Consider the following 19,361-nt stretch of genomic DNA (forward strand, 5'->3'; position numbering starts at 1 on the left):
GGGGGGCTATGCTGATAGCTGGGGGACAGGAAGCAGCTATAGGCTCCACTGCTGGTCTCTGCTGTTTTTTTTTCCCCCAGCTTAGGGAAGGGAAGGGAAGTAGCCTTGGCCTCAGCAGCCTGCCTGGAGGCTTCCTGCTGTTTCTGCTCTAATTTACCTGGAAGTCCAGGGAGGTGTCAAAGGCAAACTGCACCCCACCCTGCCCCTCCCTCCCCACACCTTCCTCTTACCTAGATCAGCAACCCCCTCTGCACCCTCCCACCCAGGCCCCCTAGCCCATAATTGGGGACTGCATCGGGGGTATGGAAGAGGTGAATTTTTTTGCTTCTGTGGACCCTGACTCACTACTTCTTTTGTCTACAGGTCAGTGACCCCAACCTGAAAAAAGCTTTCTAGTCCTGCTGTAACTAGTCACCAACAACCTGGTTTTAAACTTGACTAATCTTAGGAAACTGATGATGGTAATATCTAAATGTCCCGATTGCTTTGCTGTTAAATGACCTGGTTTGACTAGGCAGTATGTGATATTCAATCTAGACAAAATCATACTGCAGAGACACTTCAGTTAACATGAAGTCTTGTGGCACCTTATAGACTTACAGATTTTGGAGCATAAGCTTTCATGGGCAAAGACCCACTTCATATGCAAAATATCTGCTAGTCTATAAGGTGCCACAAGACTTCCTGTAGTTCTCAAAGCTACAGACTAACATGGCTCCCTCTGATACTTTTCAGTTAACATAACTCAGAATGAGGTAGCAGCACTAAAGTCTCCCTTGTTCAGAAACTGTGAAGTCACAGTGGCTCTCAGATACCCAGGTGAATAAGGTCTATCCTCAAGACTATCTCCACTCAGTCTTACTCATCACTGGTATTGCTAGTTCTTCCAGTTCATGCTCTTAACCACTCCTGCTTTGCTTCAATGAGCTGCTGAAGTGGGAATTGTCAAATGAACAGTAAACGAATCTGGAAGTGTAGGGAGTCCTCTTTTTGAGCCATAAACCAGGCATGAGGTGAGCTAAACAGCACGTAGATGGGTAAAGTATGGAGGTTGTGGTCCAGCTCAAGTTGAACAGAGCATGTTGGGTCAGTACTAAATAAACCACTTTGGATATTTGGGGGGCAGGGGAGGCTTCTCTACAGAGCCCAGTAGTGCTGTCCCAGCACCTTGCTGGTCATCTCTGCTTAAGGACTGCATATGACAACTGAACAGCCTTCAAAGTGAAGCCCTTCATGTCAGTTTGGAAGGCTAATATATGGGTGCTTAATGTCAGTTCCATTATAAACTAATCAAAGATGAGTTTTGATGGCCTAAAGCTGTTTTCTAGGTGCTTTCCTTGGATAATTGAAAGGCAGAATCTGCATGTACTGCATCAGAAAAGGTGGTTTCCACCTGCTTATGACATCCTTATCTCCTTAGGTTTAACACAGCAATATGTTGCTATAGGAACTGGCACTGTTTCTCTAAACAAGCACTCCCAACCCAGGTTTGTCAGGTAGAAACCAGAAACAGTGTACAGGTTTCTGCCAAGGAGGCTCCTTTGTCTTGTTTCTGGCTCTTGTCTAGTTACCACTGACCTACTGCAAAGCTAACAAAGCCAGGTTAAGGCTGACATTTTGTTAATGCGAAACTTTCACTCAAGGCAGCAACTAGGAGGGGAGGAAAATGTGTGCCTTTCCTGCCCTTTATCTTGCTACCAAAGGGCTGCATGCTGTGCCCTGGTAGAAGCAGCAGGCAAAAGGAAACCATTTAACCCTTCTGTGCCTTATTCTATAGCTGAACCCAAGAGTTGTCCTCCAAATGGATATGGAGGTTGCAGCCCTTCAAACTTCTGTGCAAGAGCTAAACACTAATTCTGTGCCATACTTCTGCTATAGAATGCAGGCAATTTCACTGATTACAATAGACACAGGTTGGTGTAACTTGCTATATGTATTACTAACTAATGCTGGGTTCAATGTAAATAATCCTCAAGTTCCATGTAATCATTCTGCCTGTAGTTTTCTCAGCTTTGTCAATGAAGTTCACCTATTAGAAATCACTTAAGCAATAAACTATAAAGTGTGTATTTTTTTAGATACTTTACTTCTACTGAACTATAGTAATGGGTTTGTGTAGCAGATGAGGGAACCCTGAGTTGAGTTAACTGAGACCACTCTTAACTGATGAGTTATACTTGGACTGTGGATGCCACTAGGATCTTTAAGATTATGCAATATGTATAAGTGTGGCACTTAACTTGACTTTACTTTGTTTTGAAAGGCCCTCTTTTCTCTGCCCTCCTCTTTACCCTCAAATTAGCTGTCCCTTTAGAGGACATCAGAGCAAAATTCCATCAGCTGGGAGCCATGTACTTCTAGATTCCTGTGAAAACTGGTGTTCAAAGCAATGCTGAACACTCTCATGCCTACTTTTATTAGGCTTTTGGCTGCTTCTGTTCCTTGCTTCAACTTTGCACTCATTAGCGGCCATCTGAGCAAGGATAGCAAGTGGTACTGGCCCTGATACACATGGCTAGGGTGTTCAGGGCTGGGTCTTTCTCCCCACCCTGCCTACCCTTCATACAGATTCAGGCAACCTTGAATCAGAGCAGAGATCTCCATTCCCACCTATTACATGTCAACCTCTATACTCCAGGCACCCCTGATGTGATCTGGCAACACCTGTAATGCAGACACTCTGGCAGAGGAAGGAGTAAGTGGCTCTGTCCTGGGGGAAGGTCAGCATGGTCCTCTTCACACCCATGTCCTGACATGCCCTATCAGGCCAGAGAATTCTTTAATTCCACATACCTTGTTTCCCAGGATTGCCAGATTGAGGTTCAAGTGTACTTCCACTTAACGAATAAAGTGCTTTCCTTCCTTCAGCACTCTCATTCACTGCTCTCCACTTCCAAGGAGAGATGCCGTGGAACAGAATAAGAAGTTTAACTTTTTGTTAGCAGCTGCTCTCCTTAACCCACCCTGGTGACTTGGTAAGTGACCAGAAAATTGACTTTTGGTATGTTTTAAGAAGAACGAATACAGCAAGTTGCCTTAATGCTAGTGGTTGCTGAAGAATTTCTGAAGCTTTACAAAACCCCTTCTGGTGGCCTGACCTGAAGGTCCTGGCTTAGTCCTAAAGCCACCAGAAACAACATTGTCTGTTTCCAAATTCCATAGGTAGAGGTAGCATGAAAGTTGAGAAGCTGGTAACAATTATCAGGTGATGTGTTTTCATCCAATGTGTGTATGTATGTGACTTTAACATTAATTCAAGCGCAGCATATGTTTGTTAGCCACTGACTGCTACAGACTTATTCAAAGCTATTTATTTCCCTCCCTCTTAAAATGAGAAAATATAGGAAAATTGTATTTAAAACGAAACCTGCAGTTTGAAGTACTGCTTGGAATGTTAGTCTGTCTGGAATGCCATAGGACAATGACAGCAACATCGAAGGCTTGCAATTAGGCTTACTTCTTACTGTAGTTCATTTGTTGTACAGAATAACCCCAAGGGGCCTCATTTATGCTACCAGAGAAGAGGAAAGTTTGTTCTAAGAATGAATGAATGATAGTTACACACAGTCACTGATCTTGCAGTTGTCTCCAAGTTTGTGCAGATATGGCAGGGCTTAAAATACATAAGCATGTCAATCATATAAAACCAGTATCTAGTAGTGTAAATACTTGCACAATCATGACATGACAGCTTTGTGTCATAACACTATTACACAAACTTAGTGTCTTGCTTGGCTGAGTGATTAACATGAAGGCATTTGACTGAGGAGAAATGGGGGGCTCTTTGTAATCAACATGGATTGAAGTGTGTAGAATCAGTGTTTAAAACTTAAATAAAACCCTCCCCTACAAGATCAGTGTGTTTTAACTGTACAAGACACTTCACTTTTCTGCCTTGTGTGTTTATCCTTGCTCCAGTTCACTTTTTTTACAAAAATGTGAAAATACTGTTAAAACAATGCATCTTCTGTGAGCACAGCTGGAATACCCCTCCACCTATGCAGGATTTCAGGGGTGGAAGTGTGTATGGGCCTGTGTGCGCAAAAGTGAGGGGGTGCAACCAGGGAATTTCTCCTGGAGTAATTCACATATGCAGTAGGTAGACTTGACATTAACAGCAGTCTGCTCCTTCCTGACCAAAACAAATGAGCGTGTCTTTGTTTGGCTTCATTGTATGTGGTATAATGAATATTGTGAAAAGTAAATTGTGTGGTGGTTGTAGGAGGCTAATGACTAAACTCTAAAATGTTTTTTTATATGTCAAATGTCTCATTTGTGGTGGGGGTGTCTTTTTTTTTTTTTCCCCCTATACAAAAGCTGTATTATTCTCTGCTGTGCTCTTAGGCACAACAATTTTCAACCAAGATAATTCAACATTTCATGAATGTGTTAAGACATTTCACTCCTTTTTTTTTTAAGTCAAGTTTACTGTGAAATTCTTGAAATTTGGAAGGAGATTGGGAATTTGGAACTTAATTAGTGGCTAAATTCCAAGGCCCAAATATTTCCACTTCATTATGGGTGTGGTCCTTGCTGTCTCACTCTGAAGGAGAAAAGGAAAGAAAAGTTTAGTTGTTGGTTTTTTTTTTTTTGACTTCTGTGTAAATAAGGGCTCTCAGATAAGGATTCCATTGACAACTGTACTGGACTCTGCTGTCCACATAAGTAATCTTCTGTTTTGAAGAAAAGTGCTTCAGCCAGGGTGTGTACTGTTTGGTAGGAAAAATATCCGTTAGTAAGGAGAGGTAGCTCCTTTACCTGTCTTCCAGTGGAACTTGATCCCTGCCCATGGCAACTGTTATAAAAATTGCTTTGCAGTCAAAACTTGCATCATTCTCGTTTGTGTTGTGCTCCTGGCACTCAGAACATGTTCCACCAGGAAGTTTGTGGAAATCTAGAAACTCCCTTTGGAGCTGACCCCAAGCACAGTGAAACTGGCAAGTTTCTGCTGTTTGGCTTTCAGTTTTTGGTTTGGTTCAAACCCAGCACTAATAAAACTTCTGGAAATCAGGTTTCTTGCAAATACCTCATGTGGGTGCACTCAGGTTGCAACACTAGCCCTTTTCAGGACAGTGAGTTTTGTTGTTGACATCAGCAGAATCAGGATCTCTCCTCCTCTATTTCCCCTGCAGCACAGCAAGGTGCTGCTAATATCTGGGCAAGCATTCAACCACCCTGAAGGGTGGGTTATTGTGGAGTATTAGGCATGGGAGTGGGAGGGTGACCTCGAATGCTACTGTCAGCAAGATGGACAAGTTCTGCAACCATAGGGAGCTGGTGAGGTGGTAACTAACTCGTCTAGATTTTCAGCTTGAGGGGCATGATAGGGCTCAAGAACACCCCTTACAGGCTCCCAGTCCGTATGCAGCAGCCCATGAGGGAGAAGCTGAGAGGGGGGGGAGTGCAGCACCCCTTCTCTTCCGCCTCTGAGACGCTGTAACCGGAGACCCTGCTCCACTGGCTCCTGTGTGCTTGTCTCCTTGGATACCAGAGACAGCAACTCGCTTGTACCAAACACAGCAGCTGGCTCAGCCTCCAGCTCGGGGCCATGAGAGATCTGCTGACCACAAGGGCCCAGCAATGCTGGAAGGAGCTGATTGAGAGAGAGGCTCTCAGCAGGGTGAGCTGGAAGATGAAGTATGGGCACAAATTCCCCAGACTAGAGCCCTGCATTGGCTCCAGGAGGAAGGGTATTCTGCCTGCTATCTGCCTTCCCAAGCAGCGGGAGGAGGGGCTCAGTTCTCCTAGGACTCAGGAAGAGGGAACTGGCTTTAAGAAGCAGGGGGAAGTCGTAAACCTCCCCAGGAAGCAAGAGGATAAGGGTCAAGACCCCCATCTTATGGAAATGAGACCTGCCACCCCCAAGACCAAGCATCTGCTGTACCAGGGCACCTCCCAGGAGGGCAAAGGTAGGCACCTGTATCTTCAAGCAAGAAAGCTGAAGAGTCCAGAGGAGAAATTCCACTATCCAGTCTTGTCATCCTGGGAGTACGGCTGGCACTTAAGTAAGGCTGCCAAAAAATGATGGAAATCTAACCTTAGCTCGTGGTTTTTACTCCTTTTTTCTCTGTCTACCTCAACCTCCTACTGCAACACAAACCAAAGTAGAATTAATGCAAACTGTTTCCCTGTCTACCTGCTTGTTTCAATGTCCCTGATTCAGCAAGTGCTGATGTGTGTAGTATCATACTCTTGCAAGCAGGCCCATAAGCGCCCATGAGTCAAGCATGTTTCTATGACCAGAACATAATTTTCTACATCTCCTCCTTTTCACTTTCCCTGCTGAGGTTTGTATATTTACTTTGTCCATTTGTTCAGTGTGTGTGTAGTGAAAAATGTAGCAGAACTTTAATTCTTCCATGCAGAGAATGGGATCCCAAAGGAGACAACTTCTCAGGAAAGGAGAGCGATAGGTGTGGACGCTTTCTGTTCCAGGCCAGCCCCTAATCCAGAAGGCAATGTCTGAAGGGCCCCAGTACTGTGGGGGTTTTTGTTTTTGTTTTTCCTGTCCCTAGTGGAACACATGCACGCATGCATTTTGTACATCACCTTTCCAAAGTACCTAATGAAAGCTACCAAAGCCTAGGTCATTCAGTCATGTGTCTTGCTTTTAAAGTGGGCAGTTGCAGTCTTACAGGTATTGGAGGGGTAGCCAAGTTAGTCTGTATCTTCAAACACAAGACCACTTGTGGCAATAAGCTTTCGGGGGTAAAGACCAGATGTATGAGTCTTACGGGGGAATCCATATAGTGTATATGACAGTGTTTGTGTGTGAGGGCTCATGTAGATGGTTGAACTGCTGTCTGTAACCTTGGTGACCAGGCATGACCATTTGTAACCTAGGCAACCAGGTAACACCTTTGCTCAGCTGGGACCTAGACAAAGGGAGAGGTGGAGCCTGGCTGGTCTTTTTTAAGAATTGGAAGCAGAGCATTTAGGGGAAGTTGCCTGGGGGCTGGAGAGGAACAAAGCAGGCAGGGACCCAGGCAGGATCTCTAGGCCTGGGGTTCCCTCTGGGGGACCTCCTCCTGCCACCCCAGTATGGGTTGGAGGACCACTTCTGGTTGCTGGACTGATGATTCTATAGCATGCTTGTATGCCTGTCACATAATAAACCTCTTCCACCTGCTGAGTGAGTCACTCCTGGCTGTGGATGGGCTGCAGAGCTTGGGGACCCCAAATCCTATGGTGGCATAATACTACAGGTATCCTATGGATGGGATGTTATGCTAGGCTGAATGCTCTTTTGAAGTTGTTGGATTTAACTGGAGTTGAGGTTAGTCAGTGCTTTGCAGGATTGGGCCTAATGTGCTGACTAAACTCAGGTCACTTTCAGCTTTACCTCAGCCCTTCCATAATATCAGGTAGGGTTGTATTACTAAAAGAGGACACCCCTTCAAGGGAGTGTATTTGTATCAGTATTTACCAACTCATGTATTAATGTACCATATATACAACGTGATTTGGTAGATACTGATACAAATACGCTCCCTCACAGGGGTGCCCCTTTTTTTGAAAGGTCAAATATGGTAACCCTGTATCAGGGTAATTATCAGAGCAACAAGAGGAGTGAGGTAAACTTTTTTCTTCCTTGGGCCAGCTTGTGTTTTGAGAGAAGACAAGCATTCAGATTTACAGAGCTCTTCTTTAGGTCTAGGGAAAATAGTCTGAATACTCAGACTCCGATTAGGTTTCATCTGAAAAAGTGCACAATTGTGCTTTAGAAACTTGTCTCTCTCGCCAACAGACGTTGCTTTAATAAAAGATTACCTCACCTGCCTTGTCTCCCCTGACTGACACTGCTCCAACAACACAGCACACAGTAGTGTAACTGTGAAATGGCTGAGGTCATAAAAGCTGATCAAATGTGCTTTATTTTTCAGGAGATGTTATTACTGAAATCAAGACTCCAATTCATGCCAGGTCTGGAATTGTAAAGGATACTTTCTACATCAGGAATGGAGTCTTCAGTCATCCATCAAAAACTGACAAGCTGGCATGAGCTTTGGTGTCTTTTGCATTTCTAATGTATGGAACGCTTTGTGCAGTTACCTAGTATGACTGTCTTTGTCAGATCACAAATTTTGTAACAATTTAATTGTTTCTGTGGGAGACAAGTTTAAATTTTCTAATTCAGAACCTGCTCCATTCTCTGTATGTTTTTAACTTTCTAATGTATTCATTTGAAACTAACTTTGTTCTGAGTTTAAATGTACCTGCAAGATAGACTAAACTTCCCTACTAGTAGGGTGCATCTACACTAGGAACTAACTTCAAAGTTAGGGGCTACTTTGAAGTAGCCTGAAGAGCATCTCCACATGTTTTTCCTTAGCTAGGGAACCCATCTTCAAAGCCCTTACTCCATGGTTGGGAAAGGAGTAGTGCGATACTTTGAAGTAGGGATGTGTAGACACTAACTTCAAAGTTGTGCTCCAAAGTAAGCAAATCTGAAGTTATTTTTGTAATGTCGACACAACCTTAGAGTTTTCACTTTGTTTCCTTGGCTTTTATCACATTTAAATATTAAAGAGCCTGTCTACAGCTGACCAATCATAGTTCCCTAGTGGTGACAGATTTAAACGTGAAATAAAAGGGGCCTGACAGGGTAAGGCTGGTGGCAGGGTGGTGAGTTCAACAGGAAAATGCAGGGCTGGCAAATAAACAGAGGGTGAGTGGCTGGGGAGGAAGCTGCTGTGGGTCAATTAGGGCCAGCTGGCCCCACTTAAGACTGCCTTTAAAAAGGAGGGTGACAGAGAAGAGTATAGGAGGCAAGAGGAGTTTTTGGAAATAGCAGAGGAGGGGAGGAGTATGCAGCAGCAAAGGGCTAAGGCCCCTATCCAGGCAGCCCTGAGATTCAGCCAGATGCTGGAATGGACTGATCTCATGTGGGGAGCCAATCCAGGAGAGGGAATGTGCTGCTGCTACCGGGGGCAGGTGGGGGAATCCTCCGGGGAAGAGGCCCAGGGAGAAGAGCTGCAGTGTCCAGTGTGAGAGGAACCCTTCCCCACCAGTAGCAGCCACACAGGGTCCCTGGGTGAGGCTCAGGGTCTCCCGAGACCGCCATCCCCACCATCTCAAGAAGGGCAACAGCATCCTGGCCGTGGGGTTAATGGACTGAACAAAGGCCCGGAGCCCAGGAACGATATTAGCAGTACCACAGGGAGAAAAAAATCCATTCAGTGAAAGGGATGATAAATTTCTAAGTAGTAATATGTTCAAAAGATTGTCCTTTAAATATTTTTTCACTTTATATAGCCTTTAATATACCCATAAATAATTTTAGTATTTGACTGAAATTTTATAGTAGCTGGGCGTCTCTCAACTGTTTCCAGACTTATACATTACTGGAAAAAGTGTTATGGCGGCTGTGATGATTAGCATTGCTCTTAACCAAGAGCATTTTACCTGTTGACAAATGTGGTGTAAACACAAACACAGGTGCCAAGAACACAAGTCTTAACTCTGCTCTGATCCTGATTGCATCCCTGATGTTGGTTAAGTCATGCAGCCTCTCTATTTCACTGTGATATGAAGAAAACTCTTTATCCCTGTTCATTGGGTGTTGGGATGATGCATGTTAGTCAATGCTTTTAAAAGGACTAGAAAAATGAATGGTAGTGAACCATTTTGGTCTTGGGACTCATCCAGTTTCATAGGCCTTTGTTCATTATCCACTTTTTCTCTGTAGTTTAGGTCACTTTTTAACTCCCTTCACCTGGTCTCAGATTCAGTCCCTAAGTTAACTTTTGGCCCCTAGCTCACAGGTGTTTCTCTCCGCCCCCCACCCCAAAAGAGAACCACAAGAGGGTCCAGGAAACTTGAGGGCTGCAGAGTGGAAGATGCAGAGGGAAACTGCTAATGAATGCCCCTTCTGCATTAACTTGATTGGGTTTGTGCTCGGAAATCCAAGAGATCAGCCAGGGAAGCTGCATGAGGCTTCTAACCCCTGCTCCATATCTAGCTTCTGCCACACCTGACTTTGCTACCTAAGTTACCAGTGGCTCTTGAGTTGAGCTGGTATTCCAAACCTCACACATTTACGCTTTCTGTACCCCTCCTAGCCAAGTTTATTAGAGCTGGGTTTCTTCTCCTCCTAGAGGCACGTTGAATGGTCCAGTCCCAAGGAACTTCAATTCCTATTACTGTCTGCATGGGATTTTGTTTTACTAAGGGGAAAGTCTATATTTACTGAAAGATTGACAGACTTCTGGGGTTTGATTCAGCATGCCTAGTGGGGACATGCTAAATCAAACCATCAGGGCTCAACAGTTGATCCTGGTATTCCCCATTGTTGTGAGGAGCAAAGCAGGTCCATGGGGGAGTTTCTCCTGTCAACCTCCTGCTGTGGGAATGGCCAGAAAAATTGATCTGAGATATGTGAATTCCACTTATACAATTGTCATAGTGGGAATTACTCATTGAAGATGGACTTTCAAGTCTAGTGTAGACCTGCCCTAAGTGAAGAGCACTGTGATAAACTGAACAGTGTATGAAGGGGATGGGACACTGTAATGCTAATCTGGCCCAGTGGCTGCAGGGTCCTCACATCATATTAACCCTTGGAAGAGGTGGCTAAAACCTGCAGTCTAAAATGTTAACATTCCAAAGAACCTCTAGAAACTTGGGGAAAGGAGAACACCAAATAATAATCTACACAAAATAGTGTAGCATAGTTGTCCTGGGAACACCTGCCCCTCCCCCGTAGGGTGGAATTCAGCTTCTAACACAATTAAGTCCATGTGTCTAGAAAAAAAAATATTCTGCTAAAACCTTGAAATGACACATTCCCTGGTTCCTATTAGTAAATGCCGTATTATAGCAATGCAGAAATAAAAAGCCCCTTTAACAAGGCTTCATTAATATTTTCTACAAAATGGTTTGTTCCAAGGAAAGAGTATCAATCTTCCAAGTTTTCCTGGGATTGCACATACATTCCTGGTAGTAATGCAGGGGGCAAGCCCATCTCAGCATTCTTTATTTTTCATTGAAATACCAGTGTCTCCATACTGATACCTCTGAGGCACTGTCTATGCTAAAGCTGTCGGTCGACAGAAGTTACTGTCAAAATATACCTTCTGATAAAACTTCTCTCCACAGATTGGGGCCAGATCGCCAAGCAAATAGAGCGACCTGCTCTGACAGAGCTGCTGAACTGCCCAGCTGCTCTGTCCACAAAACGGCCTAACAGAGCACAGCGGACAGGGCTGCCCAGGGTCCCAGAAGCCCTGTCTGTCAACAGAAGGCCCCCAGGAACATCCAAACTGGCGTTCTGTCGGATCTCTGACAGAGGCTTTCTGTCTCCTGGGGGAGCACCAGAATGCTGTTGGCAAAAGTGCTGCGTTCTATTTGATTTTTTTTTTTTTTTTACTGTTGACAGTACACCTTGGGAATGTGGCTACCCCAGGGGTTTTTAGTGCTAAAACTCTCAAGGGTAGACATAGCCTGAGAATTGGGAGTAGACTAATTTGCCAAACTAATGTTTTCTCATATGCCCCCTTTAACAATTAATCATCCATAGGACTTTTTACTTTAAAAGGGCATCAAAACAGCCTGGGTGCATTACAGATTGTTTCTTGCCAGGCATCCACTTTGTGTTGCTTCCTATAGCTCCCGTGGGAACAGAATCTTTGCTTCCTTTTAGAATGTCAGATTTTTATGGTTTTATTTAACTAATTCATATTTGTACTTAATTGTATTGATTTTAAAAAAAGCAGCAGCCACTAAATCCACTTCTACTAGAATTTAAAGCTCATTTCACTCTAATTTTAGTAGGATTTAAATGTCATCTTTTCCATAACATAGTAATCTAATGTATCTGATTTTATTTTTAAATAAAAGGAAAAGCGTCTCTAAGAGAGTGTGAGAATTTGTGTGGCAGTCCTACGCCATCATTTTTCTTCCTTTGTAAGGCCTCAGTTCTGGAACTTACTCATGCACTGCTCTTGAAGCAGGTGACCAGTCCCATTGATTTCAGTGGAGTTAAAGGTAAGCATGTGCTTAAGTGTTTGCAGGCTTGGGGCTATTTCTGACAAAGCATAGCCTATTTATTTTCTATATAGGTTCACTGAAAGTTGTGGTTGGCAAGATTATTGCATGGACAGAAGGGGATGTTTCATAGGCCAGTATTTATATAATGTCAGCCAAAAGGTTTTCACGAGGAGGTAGAAAAATGATTCTACTTATTCTCTGGTAGGACAATAAGCAATGGGCTTAAGTTGCAGCAAGGGAGGTTTAGGTTAGACATTAGGAAAAACGTCTTAACAGTTAAGGTGGTTAAGCACTGGAATAAATTGTCTAAAGAAGGCTGTGGCATCTCCATCACTGGAGATTTTTTAGGAGTCAGACACCCTTCAGGGATAGTCTAGGTTAGGGGTCAGCATCCTTTCCTAGGCAAAGTGCTGAAATTTGACATTTGTGTACAGCCTGAGTGCCAGTGATTCTTTTCAAAGTCACTAATAGTCCTACTTACAACAGTTTCATGAATAAGTGAAGATGCAGAACTTCACCATGTAGGGGGTAGTCTTTTGTTAATCTACAGGCTGCATGGGAGAGGTGGCATGGGGATGAGCTCCCGCCTCACATGCCCATGAAATTCAGTTCATGTGCCCCTCTTGGCACCCATACCGGGGTTGCTGATCCCTGGTCTAGATGGTGCTTGGTGCTGCCATGAGTGCAGGGGCCTGAATTTTATGACCTCTGAGGATTCCTTCCAGTTCCAAGATTAAAGTTCTGTGACTCCTTTGATATATAAATTCCTCTTAATAAATCTGTAACCTGACTGATCTTCAAAATGTAGTGCCAACATTTAAAACTGAACCTGTAACCTCTTTATTTACAATTATACTTTACACGCAAAGGCCCTCAATGGTGGTTAATTGTCCTAGTGCAAGTTAAAAGCAAGCTAGTGTCTGGAAATGAAATTCATAGCTGCGTCAGAATGAATGAAAGTTAAATATTAATCTTTAGTGTTCTGTTTTCACAGAATGAGCTAATTAAGACATTGGCATTCAGGAGTGAGACCTCAAAGTGCAGGCCACCTCTATACTGCCCCTCCCTTTCAAAAGGGGTGTGCAAAAGTGGCTGAAAATGCAAGTGAGGTGCTGTTTTGCCTATTCAGAGCCTCATTTGCCTAATGGCAGCCACTCACCATTCTGGAAGTGGTGTTTTCAAACTCTTTTCAATTTTTTTCTTTTCCAGGAAGAAGGGTGCTTTTGAAAGGAGGGCTTCCTTTCGAAGGAACCCCGTCCATGTGTCTGTTTTGCATTTAGAAAACAGCACTTCCAGAATGGTGAGGGGCTGTCATCATGCAAATGAGGCACTGAATATGCATACCAACACTATTTGCATTTTTGATTGGCCATGTTTGCATGCCCCCTTTTGAAAGGGAGGGGCAGGATAGATGCCACCCACGTGTTTAAACAGAAATGGGATATAGAATTTTGGGGCATGTGAGATTATTTGCTCGGACTGGTGCAAGGCATAATTAGTTCCAGCTTTCATAATAGTCCCATGCTAAATGTAAACTACCCAAGGTCTGACTAGAGCTTAGTGGTTAGAGCATTGACCTTATAAATCCAGAGTTGTGGGCTTAATCCCTGAGGGGGCCTTTCAAGGTTCTGGGGCGTATTAGATGGGGAAAAAAAACCCTGGCTAAGGCTAGTGATGGTTTGTGCTGGGAGCTGGACTCAATGACCTCTTGAGGGTCCCTTCCAGCTCTATGAGCTATGTATATATAAGTCTCTGACAAAACCCTGGGAGCAGTCAGGAAATACCTCAAATTTCTTCTTTCCGGAATTTCCTCTGACCTTTTTTGTGGGAGTTTTGTCACTGGTGGAAGTGGGGATTTGGCTCTTCAAGAATGGGATCTTGAGATATTGACAAGGAGGTCAGAACTATCTGAAGTGAGGCCAGTACTATTGCACTGCCTACATACAAGATCTGATGGGAAACTGTTTAATCTTGCAAGGCTGAAAGCTAAATCCAAGGTGCGGGAAGTCCTCATCAGAGATTTGCTGTTCGCAGATGACGCTGCTGTAGTGTCACACACACACAAGACCAGCTTCAGAAACTGCTGGCTCGGTTCTCCAAAGCATACAAGGACTTCGGGCTTTCCATCAGCCTAAAGAAGACAAACGTACTTGCTCAGGACGTTGCTGACCCTCCATCAGTCAGCATTGACAACTATTCATTAGAGGTCGTCCACGAGTTCGTTACTTCGGGTCCACCATCACTGACACCCTGTCGTTGGACACTGAGCTAAATAGGAGGCACAACTCTGTCCAGACTCAGCGAGAGTGTGGAATGACGACAAGCTGTACACCCACACCAAAATGCAAGTCTACAGAGCCTGCATCCTCAGCACCCTCCTTTATGGCAGCGAGTCTTGGACCCTGTACGCCTGCCAGGAAAAGAGGCTGAACGTCTTCCACTTGCGCTGCCTCAGGCGCATCCTTGGAATATCATGGAAGGACAGAGTGTCCAACACTGCCATCCTTGATCAAGCTGGAATCCCAACCATGCACACCCTCCTCAGGGAGCGGTGGCTCCGCTGGCTTGGCCATGTCTACAGGATGAATGATGGAAGGATCCCAAAAGACATCCTGTATGGCGAGCTAGCCTCTGGCAAAAGACCTCCTGGACGCCCCCAGTTCCACTACAAAGATGTTTGCAAGAGGGACCTCAGGGAGGTAGACATCGAGCCGGACAGCTGGGAGGAGCTGGCAGACGATCGCAGCAGATGGAGGCAGGAACTACACAAGGGCCTTCAGAAGGGTGAGATGAGGATCAGACATCTAGCAGAGGAGAAGCGAGCCCACAGAAAGCACAGTAAGGACCTGCCAGACGCCCATTACAGATGCAGCAGGGACTGTCACTCTTGTGTGGGCCTTCACAGTCACAGTCGATGCTGCAAATGACGATCCCAAATGGAACTACGAAGGGCGCGATCCATAGTCTACGTAGACTGAAGGATGCTGCTGCTACTACTACATAGCCCCAATGTAAATATATGCACAGTCGTGCACCTGATGGTTTCTGCCTGTCCTAGAATCCCCGTGAGGAGGTTTTCACAACCCCCCAAAGCCCTTCTCAAGAGTTAATACAGATGAAAGTCAGAACACACTTCTGAGCTCTCCAACCTCGCTATGGGCCTGGGAGAAAGAGGGGTTCTAGTCCTATAGTGGCAGCTTATGAGAGTCTCTGTAGGGCTGCCAAGCATCTAATCATATAAACTAACCCATCTTTCTCCAAGGTCACATCCTGCTCACTCTGTCCCACCATCTTCCATTGCTTGCGCTCCTCCATCCTCACTTTTTCACTTGGCTGGGGCAAGTGGTTGGGGTGCTGAATGGGGTGTGGACTGGGGCTGAAGGGTTCCATATGCAGGGGGGGTTCCAGGTGAGTCTGGTGAAGGAGGCGGTGTGGGTTGCAAGTTCTGGGAAGGCATCTGGGTGCAGGGGCAGATGCAGGAGTGGGCTCAGAGGTGGGGCAGGGGGTTGGGGTGAGGGCACAGGCCTTGTGCCGTGCTTACCCCAGTAGCATTATGGCAAGGCTAAGGTGAGTCTTCTGCCTGTTGGGGCTCTGTGCCGCTTCCAGAATTTTCTGAAAGGTGCTCCATGCTCTGCTCATGCCTGCAGGCACCCACCCCTGCAACCAACATTGGCTGCAGCTCCCAACAAATGAGAGCTGTGCAGCCGGTACCTGGGCAAGGGGCAGCATGCGCAGACCCTCTGGTCTTCCTCTCCAGGGACTTGCTGGCCACTGGTGGGAGCAGCATGGAGCCAGGGCAGGCAGGGAGCCTTAGCCCCCGCTATGCTTTTAGCTGCTTCAATCTTGTGGTGTGGCTTCACTAACCCATGAGGGAGAGATCATAATTGCAACATAATCTCAGTGACGTTGGGAGGGTTGGAGACCCTGCCTCTCTGTATTGAACTCAATGTCCCACCTAATGCCTTACCAGGATGCACTGTCATAGGTGCACAACAGGCCCACTGACCGGGGCGCATAGGAGGTGGCTAGTCATGGGGGATTGAGGCTCTGGGTAATGTTGCTGCAGCAGCAGGCCTCAGAGCTCCAAGCCCCTCAAACCGCCACTGGAGCACTGGCATCCACACAGCTCTTCGGGCTGCCTGCTGAGGAAGAGGTGCCACGCAGCATGCTCCAGGCAGTGCTGCCAGGTGGGGGAAGGGAGGCACCATAGTCTGAGTGGCACTGTGGGCCAGCTGCTCTCAGCCCCATCCTATCCACCCTCAGCCCTAGGTGCCCAGTATGACTGTCTGCGCCCCAGTTCACAAAATTGTAAGAAGAAAAATGCTCAAAGCCATTTAATTGGAGGGGGAAAAAACCTTTAAATGCTGCTGAGAATATTTCAGCCAATACAGGTTGAACCTCTGTAATCTGGCACGCTCTTGCCCGGCAACATCCATAATGCAGCATGATTGTAGTTAGCTGGACAGCCCCTTATAGGTGTGGCCAAGTTTCTGTGGTCCCATCAAGTTTGTTTCCAGTCACCAGTCCTGGCTCTCAGTGTTCTGTGCTGTTAAACTACAGCTAAGTGACCCTAAGAGCCCAGTAAGCAGTGGGAGTGTTGGTAATGTGATAGAAAATATTGCCCTCCCATGAGTTGGCAAATTCAATTGTTTGCCACAGCTCTGGTCCCAAGGGTGCTGGACTAGAGTGGCTCAACTTGTAGTTTTATTAAACTAAACCCTTTAATAATCCAGTTAAGCTTAATATAGTTATCAGCCAAGTAAACAATGTAGCAAGTTAAAATGTTTGTGCTCATGACTGTTTTCTTAAGTTTGGATTACTATTTTCTGTAACAGCAACAAAGGGTTCTGTGGCACCTTATAGACTAACAGAAAAGTTTGGAGCATGAGCTTTTGTGATGCATCAGATGAAGTGAGTGTGTGCTCACGAAAGCTCGTGCTCAAAACTTTTCTGTTAGTCTATAAGGTGCCACAGGACCCTTCGTTGCTATTTTTGTTTGGTTTGGTTTTTAATGGAGGGAGACCCAAAGTGCAATCGTGCCCCCACCTCCATGATATCAATGGGAAATTGTGATTGACCTCAATGGGGCCCATATTTTCTTCATGTTTTATTTTCTATTGGGCGATGAAGATTTCTTCCATTGATCATCCTCAACAATTTTGGTATTTTATTCCACTAACAATGTGATGTGCTAGAAGTGATTCTTATTTAATACATTCAGCAGTTGTGCGCCATGGTGAGTGCATTTTTCTACAGACTTTTGCCTTTCTCACTGCGTGGGTTGCCATCTGAAGACTCTTTCGGTCATGGGTTTATTTCCTAACTAAGCATGCTCTGGGTAATAAGAAAATAGAGCATAAGCAAAAAAAGTACCATCTTTGGTTCTAATACTCATTTACTAACCTTGTGGAACTAAGGATGCCGCACGCAATCAGCTGTACTCAGGGCTTTTTTTTCTGGTGGAATGCACTTGAACAGCATTCCAGCACCCTTTTTCCCTGTGAATCCAGCCTGCAGAGCTGGCAGCACTGCTGTTTTGGAAGCCTGCTGGGTGGCTCTGAGCTGCATGTGGCTCTTAAGAAGCCATTTGCGGCTTCTGCAGATGCTGCTGCTCGCTCCTCCAGCTCCCTGCCTGCCACTCTGAAACAGTAGGGCTCGATTTAATTGGTTTAATGGCTGACAGGAGGCATCGGTCCACTAAACCAATTAAATTGAGTACTATTTCAGCATGGCAGGGCACTGGGCGCTGCCCCTGCTGAGCTGTATGTGGAGGGAGCAGCACAGCTGCAGTGAAGAGGTGACAGCAGCCCAACAAGGAGCAGCATAGGGCAGCAGCATGCGGAGCTGCTGGATAAGGTAAGTTAATCCTGGGTTTGCTAAACATGAAAGAGGTGACTTACCACCCCCTCGAGTGGTGGTGGGGGCAGTGAGTGGTTGAAGAGTGGGAGTTTGGGGCTGAGAGGGGTTTAGGGTCGGAGGTGGGGGTGGGAAGGAATCATCAGACTTGAGTTCCTGCACCTTTTTTTCTAGGAAGAAAAGCACTGCCTGTGTCCAGTGAAGTGCTGAAGGTCCATGCTTGCGTATAATTGTAAAATGTATACACCATGCCTGATCTCTGTACCAAGAAGGATCTGGTGCTACAGTTGCATGCCTGAAGGTGGTATTTCAGATTAATGATAAATGTTTTCCTCTGGTGTGGTCAGTTTGCACGCTGCAGATAGGAAATGCATCCCAGAGGCATCATGGGCTCAAGGAAAGAGACTCCAACAGCTCCAATAGTCCAGGGTAGACTGTGTTATCGAAAATGTTACAGAAGTTTACTGAAGTTCCAAAATCGACATTTGCAACAGTGCCACCAGAGGGTGCCCTAGTAATATGTATTACTCAACTCAAATCTAAATATGTGCATTGTGCCTGAGAAAGGAGATTACACAGCCTGAACAGATGGTTTATTTGCAAAGAGAAATGAAAACACTAAACTGCATTCAGATATGTAGAGGGAAAAATATAAGTGAATCCTTGTGAATAAGGCCTGGGAAACAGCTAGTGACTTCCTCCGTTGTCCTCTTTTTCATAGCTTGGTGAATAAAGAGAGGGTATGTACTAAGAAATTCTGCATGAAGAGAGAACCACAAGAAACAGCTGTGAGTGTGTTAGTGTTTCAATACTGTATCAGTATTGTACAGGAAAAATCTGCAAGCTGGGCCATAGTACAATCAGGTATTCTTGTTTACTGGTCTCCTGATTGAAACCCTGATTGTGCAAAGCAGTTATGTGCATGCTTCACTTTCAGTGGGTAAGTCATCTCCTTCATGTTTAGCAAAGCATGTGTTTACCTTCTTGTGCTTGAGGTTAATAATGTAAGTGCTTATAGGACTTGTTGGACAGGGATGAATTGGGGTACTTAATATTGAGCACCAAGGTAAGTGTTCTGCAGATTTGCATGCATCTGAGTGATGCGCCAGCAGCTCAAAGTAACGAGCTGTGCTCTGCAGTGCTAGTGAGCTGCCCTGCTTCTTCTCCTAAATGTGAGTCTCCTTAGGAGCTGACTGAACTTTACAGATGTGGTTTTTGAAAGGCTGATAAATGTGGCCAATTTCAGATTTAATTGTTTTTATGCTACATTTGAATCCTGCTCTGTAATTACCTTCATAGACAAGAATAGGTGAAATGGAGCCATGGCTAGATCCATTGTCCCTCTTTTAAACACTCATGGACCAGGGTTTTTCTGCTTCTAATTTTTTTTCTTGTGGTCATTACCAGTGCAGGGCAACTTCCCAATAGCACTGTTATGCTCACTGTTCTGTTGATGGAGTTGAAAGCCCATACAGATTCACAGATCTTCCCATGTCAATAGGCATTGGAAAAGACCT

The 19,361-nt window shown here is 45.2% G+C and overlaps 1 protein-coding gene across 2 annotated transcripts; it reads left to right on the plus strand.

The window, feature by feature from the left end:
• Nucleotides 1–5,548: 5,548 nt before the first annotated feature.
• On the plus strand, nt 5,549–11,791 carry LOC142019181 (protein SPMIP1). 2 transcript variants are annotated; one of them, XM_075005714.1, is made up of 3 exons: nt 5,549–6,005; nt 7,884–8,028; nt 11,098–11,791. In XM_075005714.1, exons 1-2 carry the CDS (start codon nt 5,549–5,551, stop codon nt 8,000–8,002), a joined length of 576 nt encoding a protein of 191 aa, XP_074861815.1. In that variant the 3' UTR covers nt 8,003–8,028; nt 11,098–11,791. The 2 variants fall into 2 exon arrangements, with proteins under 2 accessions (XP_074861815.1, XP_074861814.1); XM_075005713.1 differs by lacking the exon at nt 11,098–11,791 and having other exon boundaries at nt 7,884–8,352.
• The last annotated feature ends 7,570 nt before the right edge of the window (nt 11,792–19,361 follow it).

This window comes from Carettochelys insculpta, chromosome 11, assembly GCF_033958435.1.
Source record: "Carettochelys insculpta isolate YL-2023 chromosome 11, ASM3395843v1, whole genome shotgun sequence".
Classification (NCBI taxonomy): domain Eukaryota; kingdom Metazoa; phylum Chordata; order Testudines; family Carettochelyidae; genus Carettochelys; species Carettochelys insculpta.